The sequence below is a fragment of the Somniosus microcephalus genome, chromosome 4 (assembly GCF_052327205.1).
Source record: "Somniosus microcephalus isolate GS21.2 chromosome 4, FLI_Smic_1.0, whole genome shotgun sequence".
In the NCBI taxonomy this organism is placed as follows: Eukaryota; Metazoa; Chordata; class Chondrichthyes; order Squaliformes; family Somniosidae; genus Somniosus; species Somniosus microcephalus.
Window position 1 is genome coordinate 30478679 of NC_140990.1, and position 11684 is coordinate 30490362.

The 11684-nt window shown below is 48.7% G+C and overlaps 1 protein-coding gene across 1 annotated transcript; it reads left to right on the forward strand.

Annotated features, from left to right (window-relative positions):
• Positions 1–917: 917 nt before the first annotated feature.
• Positions 918–11052, forward strand: LOC147118532 (uncharacterized). The gene is made up of 2 exons (XM_085983932.1): positions 918–982; positions 9186–11052. The coding sequence occupies exons 1-2, from the start codon at positions 918–920 to the stop codon at positions 9934–9936; spliced, it is 816 nt and encodes a 271-aa protein (XP_085840058.1). The 3' UTR covers positions 9937–11052.
• The last annotated feature ends 632 nt before the right edge of the window (positions 11053–11684 follow it).

The window sequence follows — 11684 nt, forward strand, 5'->3', positions numbered from 1 at the left end:
AGCTGGTCCTGGGACTCTGCTGCCCCTGAGCATGCCCACTAGCAGCTGGTCCTGGGACTCTGCTAGTCCTGCGCATGCCCACTAGCAGCTGGTCCTGGGACTCTGCCCCTGAGCATGCCCACTAGCAGCTGGTCCTGGGACTCTGCCCACTAGCAGCTGGTCCTGGGACTCTGCCCCTGAGCATGCCCACTAGCAGCTGGTCCTGGGACTCTGCTGCCCCTGAGCATGCCCACTAGCAGCTGGTCCTGGGACTCTGCTGGTCCTGAGCATGCCCACTAGCAGCTGGTCCTGGGACTCTGCCCCTGAGCATGTGCACTAGCAGCTGGTCCTTGGACTCTGCTGCTCCTGAGCATGCCCACTAGCGGCTGGTCCTGGGACTCTGCTGCTCCTGAGCATGCCCACTAGCGGCTGGTCCTGGGACTCCACTGCCCCCGAGCATGCGCACTAGCAGTCAGGTCGAATGACCCCCTCGTCCGCCCGCTGCCTGGACCAATTGATGGCAGATGAGTGTAAGTGAGACACTACAGTTCATTCTATGACACCCACAAGTCGTGTACTCAAACGGAGCAAGCTTGGGGTTTGATGTGGTGGAAGGCGAACGAGATGAGTCCAGAAGCCTATAAAGGGCCTAATCGAAAGATGAGGTGCTGTTCCTCGAGCTTTATTTATTCACTATTTATACAGAATATTAATCTCTTGCGCAGATACAGGGGTTATTAAGATCAGCAGAAACAAACCATCACCACTGGAATGAACATGGTTCAGTCCTCAATCCGATCACAGTAAATCATGTTCTATTCACTAATCTGGTCTTTCAATGGGGGGCTTTTACCCAGCATTCCCCGCGGTGGACCACGTGCCGCACCCAGGCTACAGGAGCCCAGTGCGCAGGCGCGGGAGGGGCCGGTATATTGAGCATGCGCAGTGCGTTACTGGAGCTGGACGGAGAGGAGCTGAAGCCGGGAGCGCGATGTTTCAGCGGGTAAGAATCGCGACAGAGGGGAGTAATGGACCGGTCGGTAGGTGGGGAGACTTCATATACAACTCGTGCAGGAGGCAAGCCCCGAATAATAACCTGAAGATTCCGTGATTGCAGTTGCGGGGATTTCTTCCCCTTACAGGCCCAGGTTAACGGCAGCCATCTGTGTAAAGGAGGGAGGAAAGTTCAGTGCGACGTCACCCTATGCCTGAGACAAAGAGCCTTGTGTCCAATAAGGGGAATAAAGGCCCACAGCCTCCACTGGCCCCGGGCCTTGAACAAGGGACTGGAGAAACTCCCTGCCCTGCGAATCAGACAATCAGCCGGCGCTAGTCCCGCCCCTCGGGCTCCCCGATTGGTTGGAGGACCCGCCGCCGGCTCGCTCCTCCAGACCCGCCCCGCTCGCTCCTTATCGGTCGGAAGCTCCCGTCAATCAGGCCGCGGGCCCGGGTCATGTGTCCCCAAGGAGATCACGTGTGCCATCCAACTGATGCCGCTCGGTCCGGGGCCTCGCGAACTCTCGGGTTTTTCTATTTCTCTTTATTCTCTCCCGATCCACCCCGCGCGATTCTCCACCCAATCGGAGCGGAGAAAACTCACTTTGCATCACTGATCGCGACTCTGGAACCGACATCAAGGCCTTTCCCGGAATGCCCCGCGCCGACTCCGTCCGGCAGGATCCGAGTGCGCAGGCGCAGCTCCGAGTGGGGGAGGGGTTTGCTGTCCTCCGGGCATGCGCGGTTGTTACCCTTGGTGACCGGGAGGGGTCGCTGTGCCAGACTCGGCCCAAACCGCAGTCCCGTGTGCGCATGCGCGGACTCTTGCTGTCCCCAGTAGGAGCAGGAGTGGCCATTCGGCCCTTCGAGCCTGCTCCACCATTCAATGAGATCATGGCTGATCATCACCTCAACTCCATTCACCGGCCCTATCCCCATATCCCTTGATGCCCTTACTGGTCAGAAATCTATCGACTTCTGTTGTGAATATACCCAATGACTGAGCCTCCACAGCCCTCTGGGGTAGAGAATTCCAAAGATTCACCACCCTCTGTGTGAAGAAATTTCTTCTCATCTCAGTCCTGAATGGCCGACCCTTTATCCTGAGGCTGTGGCCCCTGGTTCTAGACTCCCCAGCCAAGGGAAACATTCTCCCAGCATCCACCCTATCAAGCCCTGTAATCATTTTGTATGCTTCAATGAGATCCCCTCTCATTCTTCTGAATTCAAGCGAATACAGGCCTAGTTTACTCAATCTCTTCTCATACGACAGTCCCGCCATCCCAGGAATCAATCTTGTAGTGTCCGTGTGTAGATAAAGACACTGAAGACAGGAGTTGGTTCATAGGTATTTACTAAGCAAGTCTGGGGGGTGGTTCTAAAGGATATACACAATACACAGGCTTATATAGCCCAAGTGGCAATTACCGGCATTACGCACACCTGGGGCTCTTAAAGGCACATACACCACAATTGCTCTTAAAGGCACATACACCACAATTCCTCCCCTTCTAGCGAACTAGTACATCATATTTTAAGTAATTATTAATTACATGTTATATGCAAAATAATATACATTGCTGTATTAATTAATTATAAGTTAGTCTCTCAGGAGGCTTCCTGACTCGGTCCGGATAACGCCTCGGGGGTGTAGTAGTTTCTGGTGGTGTAGTAGGTTCTTCTGGCAAGGCTGATTCGGCTTGAAGGCCAGTGTCAGGTTCATCGGGTTCCAGTATCACCGGATCGGAGGTAGATATGGGTATCTCTACTTCATCGTTAGATGTATAGCGTGGTGGTGTAGGTTGTCCCTTTTCGGATGACTTGATGATTTGGTCAGCATGGCGCCTTATTATGCTTTCTCCGATGTCCACGGTATACATCAGTGGTCCTAGTCGTGTGCAGATAGTTCCAGGCTGCCATTTCTCGGTACGGTAGTCCCGGGCCAAAACCGGTTGGCCTATCTGGAAGGCCCTAGTTGGCCTTTCATTCATGCCCTGAAACTGCCGGTTCTCCACGTCCCTTCGGATGTTGGGCTTGACCAAATCCAGCCGGCATCTTAGGTTTCTATTGTAGAACATCATGGCGGGAGTTTGGTTTGTAACCATATGTGTTGCATTCCTATATGCAAATAAGAAGTTATCCACCTTGTGCTGAAGTTTTATGTCTTCATTACCCATGGCCTTTATGGCCTTCTTAAAGGTTTGTCCAGACCTTTTTCAGCCAATCCATTGGTGGCGGGATGGTATGGGGCGGACGTGTAGTGCTTTACCCCATTGTTCTTTAAGAACTTTCTGAATTCTTCGGACACAAATTGCGGTCCATTATCAGAACATATCTGTTCCGGCAGCCCATTCCTGGCAAATATGGTCCTTAATACTGTGATGGTTTTTTCCGTGGTGGTGGAGGACATCTTTATTACCTCCGGCCACTTGGAGTGTGCATCAACTGCGATTAAGAACATTGAGTCCATAAATGGACCAGCAAAGTCGATGTGCACCCTTTGCCAGGGAGATGAGGGCCACTCCCATGGATGTAGAGGGGCCTGTGGCGGAGCATTTTGGACCTTCTGGCATCCTAGGCAGCTCTTGGTCATTTCTTCGATGTCTCCATCGATACCTGGCCACCATACAAACGCCCTAGCTAGGTTCTTCATTTTCACTCCACCCAGATGCCCCTCGTGAAGCTCCTTTAGCACTTTATCCTGGAGTTTGGGTGGAATCACCACTCTGGATCCACACATCAAGGTTCCTTGGCACACTGACAGCTGTTCTCTTCTTTGCGAGAATGCTGGCAACAGTGGTTCGCCATGTGCTGGCCATCCCTTCACTGTTAAATCGTAGACCCGTGAGAGAGTCGGGTCATTTCTTGTCTCCCTTTCAATGGCAGAATTTGTCACCGGTAGACATTCCACTATGGTAGAGTGGAATATCTCTACTGGGTCTACTGTAGGTGCCTCTTCTATCGTTGGCAACGGCAGGCGCGATAAACCGTCAGCATTCCCATGCTGTTTTGACCCTTTGTATTCAATGTTGTATTGGTGTGCCCCTAGAAAAAGGGACCACCTCTGTAGTCTTTGTGCCGTCATAATGGGGACACCTTTCTTAGGGTTGAATATGGAGATGAGGGGTTGATGGTCAGTCAGCAAGGTAAATTTTTGTCCGTGTAGGTAATGGTTGAATTTCTTCACTCCCCATACCAGGCTGAGTGCTTCCCTGTCTATCTGGGAATAGTTACGCTCAGCTGAGTTCAATGAGCGTGACGCAAAAGCTATCGGCCGTTCCGAGCCATCAAGGAATCTATGGGACAATACCGCTCCTATGCCGTAAGGGGATGCATCGCACGCCAGTCTGATTGGTAGTGATGGGTTGTAATGAGCCAAAACTTTCTCGGATGTGATTAAGTCTTTACATTTATGGAAGGCACGTTTACAGTCTTCGTTCCATTTCCAAATCACTCCTGTGTGTAGAAGATCATTAAGAGGGTGTAGAATAGTTGATAAGTTTGGTAAAAATTTATGATAGTAATTTATTAATCCCAGGAATGACCTCAATTGTGAAACATTTTGAGGTGCTGGGGCTTTTATAACTGCTTCAATTTTTTCAGGTGACTTATGCAACCCTTCCTTATTAATTATGTGGCCACAATATGATATCTGATTTTGGAAAAATTCGCACTTGGGGCGATTTGCTCGTAGGCCCCATTCTTTCAGCCTAGTGAGCACCTGCTCCAAATTGGCAAGGTGCCCGTTGTCGTTTTCTCCTGTTATAAGGATGTCATCCAGGTAACACTGAGTCCCCGGAATCCCTTGCAGGACTTGCTCCATAGCTCTTTGCCAGATAGCTGGAGCTGTTGCTACTCCAAAAACCAGTCGATTGTACTGGTACAGGCCTTTGTGTGTGTTTATTGTGAGATACATTTTAGAGGTCTCCTCAACCTCCATCTGTAGATATGCCTGTGCCAAGTCAATTTTTGTGAAACGTTTTCCTCCGGATAGTGAGGCGAAAATATCTTCTATCCTCGGAAGAGGATACTGTACCGTGTGAAGGACCGGGTTTACAGTCACCTTAAAGTCCCCACAGATGCGAATTTTTCTCTGTTCCTCAGAGTTATTTTTCAATGCTTTTTTCATGACTGGAACGATGGGTGTTGCCCATTTGCTCCAATCTATTTTGGATAATACGCCTGCCTTTTCCAAATTCTCCAGCTCTGCCTCGACTGCCGGACGTATTGCGTATGGCACCGGTCTTGCCTTAAAAAATTTTGGAATTGCTGCATCTTCCACTTTTATTGAGGCGGTGATGCCTTTCAAGGTTCCTAGTTTCTCTTGAAACACTTCTTTGGCGTTGGCCAAGATGTCTTTTAATCGTTCAGGTATGATGTCATCATTGTTTTTTTCCTTACTGGTCACTGTCAGTGCCTGAATGGAGTGCCAGTCTAAACGTATCTTCCTTATCCATTCACGTCCCAACAACGGTGGACCACCATCTTGTAGAATGTATAAATACAACTTTAGTATTCCTTTGCCGTTGTATACCACAGGCACCTTTATTTTTCCTTTGGGGTATACTTTCTGGCCCGTATATGTTTTTAAGATAATGGATGTGTCTTTTAGAGGTATATGCGAAAATAGCCTCTCGTAATCTCGTCGATTTATTACGGTTAGGGCTGATCCTGTATCTAGCTCCATTTTAACTGGGGACCCTGCTATTGTGAGGGTAACCCAAATGGTCTGGTAATCTTCATTGGCAATTACATTATGTAATTTGAGAGAGCTTAGTCTCTTGTTCCCGGAGTCGCTATCGCTCTTCTGGTCTTTGGAGCTACTGTCCGTCATCATTTGTACCTTTCTGTGCTTTTCCTTATTGATTCTTTTCCCGTTAGTGGATTTTTTATTTTCAGATCGGCATACACGTGGAATGTGTCCCATCTTTCCGCATCGCCTGCATGCTTTTTCTTTGAACCAGCAATCCCTCTGGTCATGGGTGGATCTGCCGCAGCGATAACATCTCTCGAAACCCCGTGTCATTTCATGGGTGCCGAAGTCCTGTGGCCGTTGCTGTATCTTTGCCGCTCCTATTGCACTGAAAGCCTTGTCCAGTGTTAAATCTTTTCCAGAAGATACCTTTTTTTGTGTTTCTACACTTAGGGGATCGCAGATTAATTTGTCTTGCAGAGAATCTGCAAGTCCTGCCTCGAATTGGCAGTGTAGGGTATCAACAATCTCCTCAAAATTCTTGTCCATCGGTTCGGCTGGAGTGATTAAGTTGCGTAACAGCTTGTATGTTTCTGCGCCCATTAGATCCAGAAGCACTGAAGCTTTTTTTTCACCTTCTATTCCATTTGCGGTGCAAAACACCTCCACTCTTTCTACATATGTGGTCCAATCCTCTATCTTGTTATCAAAAACATCAATATTGCCAAAGTTAGGCTCTGTTTTGTTATCAAAAGCATCAATATTGCCAGACTTAGGCATTTCAAAAACGATATGGCGCTTCCTGCGCTTTCCCGCCGCTGCTACCGATAACAACGCTGTTTTACTGTGGTTTCCATTTATTCACTGTTGGAGACTCGTTCCCGACGGAGGTCTAAACGCTGACCTGCTTGCCGCGCCGGCTGTCTCTCGAGTGCACCCTCCCAGTCCGTTATTGCTTGCCTCCGATTTCGCTGCCTGTCTCAGCTGTAGAGCCCGCCGCTGGAGCTCCAGCCTGACGCCCAGGAAGGATTAGCGCAGTACCTGCCACCAGCTTGGCCAGCTGGTGAAACCACAGTTTCTATAACTTCCTTGAGTCTTCTGGACGCTGGAGGAATCGATGTCCTTGAGGTGCTGCCGAATTGCGGGTAAGTCCGTTTCCACTTCGTCGCCACTGTAGTGTCCGTGTGTAGATAAAGACACTGAAGACAGGAGTTGGTTCATAGGTATTTACTAAGCAAGTCTGGGGGGGGTTCTAAAGGATATACACAATACACAGGCTTATATAGCCCAAGTGGCAATTACCGGCATTATGCACACCTGGGGCTCTTAAAGGCACATACACCACAATTGCTCTTAAAGGCACATACACCACAAATCTCGTGATCGTTCAGTCCGTAAGGGTGACCCCGAGCGTCCAGTCGCCTGTCATTTTAATTCACCGCCCCATTCCCACTCAGACCTCACTGTACTCGGGCTATTGCATTGTTCCAATGAAGCTCAACGTAAGCTCGAGGAACAGCACCTCATCTCCCGATTAGACACTTTACAGCCTTCCGGACTCAACATCGAGTTCAACAATTTCAGATCATAACCTCGGCCCCCATTACATTTTTGCTTATATTTTATCCACATCTTTGTTTTGGCCCTTCCCCCCCCCCCCCCCACCTCCTTTCTTTTCTCTCTCCCACATGGCAGCTGTCTCCCATTCTGCCAGAACATTTCACACCTACTCTAGAGCCGTCTTTTGTCTCCACTAGTCCTATCACCACCTCGTCTTGTTTTGAATACCTCTTAATGTCTTTAACTTCTTTTGTTCTCTCCCAGCCCTGCCTTTCGATCTATTTCATTTCCTTTCCAGTTTTGAAAAAGGGTTAGACCCAAAACGTCGACTCTATTTTCTCTCTACGGATGTTGCCTGGCCTGCTGAGTTTTTCCAGCATTTTCTGTTGTTATTTCGTGAACCTTCGTTGCACTCCCTCTGTGGCAAGTATATCCTTCCTTAGGTAAGGAGACCAAAATTGTACACAGTACTCCAGGTGTGGTCTCACCAAGGCCCTATATAATTGGAGTAAGACTTCTTTAGTCCTGTACTCAAATCCTCTTGTAATGTCAATCAACCATCAGCTAGAAGAGATCGCTGGTGAGACCAATGAAGAAAGAAAGACTTGCATTTATATAGCCCCTTTCACCACCACTGGACATCCCAAAGTGTTTTACAGCCAATGAAGTACTTTTGAAGTGTAGTCACTGTTGTAATGTAGGAAACACGGCAGTCAATTAGCGCACAGCAAGCTCCCACAAACAGCAATGTGATAATGACCAGATAATCTATCTTTTTATGTTGATTGAGAGATAAACATTGGCTAGGAGACTGGGGATAACTGCCCTGCTCTTTCCCACATTACAACAGTGACTACTTCATTGTAGTACTTCATTGGCTGTAAAGCACTTCAAAACATCTGGTGGTCATGAAAGCACTATATAAATGCAAGTCTTTCTTTCTTGAAATAGTGCCATGGGATCTTTTACATCCACCTGAGAGAGCAGACGGGGCCTCAGTTTAACGTCTCATCCGAAAGACGGCACCTCCGACAGTGCCGCACTCCCTCAGTACTGCACTGGAGCGTCAGCCTAGATTTTTGTGCTCAAGTCTCTGGAGTGGGACTTGAACCCACAACTATATGCCTCAGAGGCAAGAGTGCTACCAACTGAGCCACTGACTGACACTAAAGAACAAGCAGTTCTGACAAAAGGTCATCGACCTGAAACGTTAACTCTGTTTCTCTCTCCACAGATGCTGCCTGACCTGCTGAGTATTTCTAGCAGTTTCTGTTTTTATTAAAGAAACGAGGGAGTGATTGCTGACAGAAAGAATGTTGGGTCGACCTGCGCATGCGCACCTCCCTGGCGGCTGAGGCGAAACACCGACTCGCCCCCACCTGAGCCGCGCACGCGTACCAGATGTTGCAGCTCCGCATGCGCGCCCGATGTTCCAACTGCGGGGTTTTGTGCGCTGAGCATGCGCGTTGCGGACCGATCGGGACGGGCGATTGTGGAGCAGGAGGGAGAGCGCGGGGGCCATGAGCACATGCGCGGGACTCAGAGTCAACAGAGCACTTTCTGGAGCACGGGGGCTTGTGGGTATTGCAGCCGCCATTACTGCTGATCCTTTCAACCAACCTGTGCAGCAGCTGGAGCCTGAAAATCAGCTTCACTGCTCCTAGGGTCGGAAAGGGGAAAATTAAACAACAGTTTGCCTCTGATCCTTTTCTGATCTCAATTTACAGGGTTATAGAAGTGGAGCAGTTACAGGCGGGAAGCTCAGACCAAACGTTATGTCAAGATCTGACAGAGTCACTCGATTCATCAGGACCTGAATATCATCGGCCTTTGCACATGGAAGGAGAAAGCAGCGATGACAAACCGCACACGTGTTCGGCGTGTGGACGCGGATTCAGCCGATCACCTGACCTGGCGAGACACGTGCACCGTCACACCGGGGAGAAACCGGGTAAAGGTGGGGACGGTGGGAAGGGATTCAGTTCCCCGTCTGCATTGGAAGTTCAACAGTGCAGTCACACCGGGGCAGTCCGTTCACCTGCTCCGTGTGTGGAAAGGGATTTGTTTGTTCATCCCACCTGCAAACACACCAGCGAGTTCACACTGGGGAGAGGCTGTTCACCTGCTCTGTGTGTGGGAAGGGATTCAGTGTGTCATCCAACCTGCTGGTACATCAGCGAGTTCACACTGGGGAGAGACCATTTCAATGTTCTGACTGTGGGAAGAGCTTTAAAAGCCCCCGGGAGCTGAAGGGACACCAGCTTCTTCACACTGATGAGAGACCATTTCAGTGTCCTAACTGTGGGAAGAGCTTTAAAAGCCCCGGGAAACTGAAGCAACACCAGCAAGCTCACACTGATGAGAGACCATTTAACTGTCCTTACTGTGGTAAGAGCTTTAAAAGCTCTGGGGAGCTGAAGGGACACCAGCGAGCTTACACTGGGAAGAGACTCTTTAAATGTTCTGAGTGTGGGAAGAGTTTTAAAAGCCCCCGGGAACTCGAGCAACACCAACACCTACACACTGGGGAGAGGCCGTTCACCTGCTCTGTGTGTGGGAAGGGATTCACTCAGTCATCCCACCTGCTGGCACATCAGCGAGTTCACACTGACGAGAGACCCTTTCAATGTCCTGACTGTGGGAAGAGCTTTAAAAGCTCTAACATCCTTAAGAGACACCAGCAACTTCACACTGATCATAGAATCTAACAGCACAGAAGGAGGTGATTCGGCCCATCGTGCCTGTGCCGGCTCTTTGAAAGAGCTGACCAATTTAGTCCCAAACCCCAGCTTTATCCCCAGAACTCTGCAAACTAGTCCTCTTCAAGTACATGTCCAATTACCGTTTGAAAGTTCCTGTGGAACCTGATTCCAGCATCCTTTCAGATGGTGCGTTCCAGATCTTAACAACCCTCTGTGTGAAAACAATTCTCCTCATTCCCCTCTAGTTCTTTTAGCAACTATTTTAAATCTGTGACCTTTGGTTACCGACCCACTTGCCAGAGTGAACAGTTTCTCCCTACTTGCTCAATCAAAACCCCTCATCATTTTGAACACCTCTATTAGGTCTCCTCTTAACCTTCTCTGCTCTAAGGGGAACAATCCCAGCTTCTCCAATTTCTCCACATAACTGATGACCCTCATCCCTGGTACCATCCTGGTCAACCTCCTCTGTACCCTCTCCAAGGCCTTGACATCCTTCCTAAAGTGTGGTGCCCAGAACTGTACACAAGACTCCAGCTGAGGCCAAAACCCTACAGCTGTACAAAACCCTGGTTAGACCACACCTGGAGTACTGTGAGCAGTTCTGGGCACCACACCTTAGGAAGGATATATTGGCCTTGGAGGGAGTGCAGCGTAGGTTTACCAGAATGATACCCGGACTTCAAGGGTTAAGTTACGAGGAGAGATTACACAAATTAGGGTTGTATTCCCCAGAATTTAGAAGGTTAAGGGGTGATCTGATCGAAGTTTTCAGGATATTAAGGGGAACAGATAGGGTAGATAGAGAGAAACTATTTCCGCTGGTTGGGGATTCTAGGACTGGGGGCATAGTCTAAAAATTAGAGCCAGACCTTTCAGGAGTGAAATTAGGAAACACTTCTACACACAAAGGGTGGTAGAAGTTTGGAACTCTCTTCCGCAAACGGCAATTGATGTGAGATCAATTGTTAGTTTTAAATCTGAGATTGATAGGTTTTTGTTACCCAAAGGTATTAAGGGATATGGGCCAAAGGCGGGTGTATGGAGTTAGGTCGCAGATCAGCCATGATCTCATTGAATGGTGGAACAGGCTCGAGGGGCTGAATGGCCTCCTCCTGTCCTATGTTCCTAACTAGTGATTTGTAAAGGCTTAGTGTAACTTCCTTGTTTTTGTATTCAATGGCCATATTTACAAAGCCAAGTATCCCATACGCTTTCTGAACTGCCTCACCAACTTGCCGTGGCACTTTCAAAGATTTGTGAATATGGACCCCCAGGTCCCTCTGCTCTTGCACCCCCTCAAAATAGTCCCATTTAGATTATACGGCCTCTCCCTGTTGTTTCTCCCAAAGTGTATCACTTCACACTTATCCTCATTTAATTTCATCTGCCTTGTGTCTGCTCATTTCACAGTCTGTCTCTGTCCTTCTGAAGTCTGCTACTACTATGCTCACTATTTACTACGTTGCCAAGTTTTGTATCATCCGTAAACTTCAAACTTGTCCACCTATACCCAAGTCCAGGTCAGTTATATATAACAAGAAAAGCAATGGTCCTAATCCCGACCCCTGGGGAACCCACTGCATACTTCCCTCCAGTCAGAAAAACATCCCTCAGCACTGCTCACTGCCTCCTCTCCCTTAGCCAATTATACCCAAATTACCATCAGCCCTTTAATTCCCTCTGCTTCTATTTTCTGAGTAAGTCTCTTGTGTGGTATTTTCTTAAATGCCTTTTGAAAGTCCATATATACA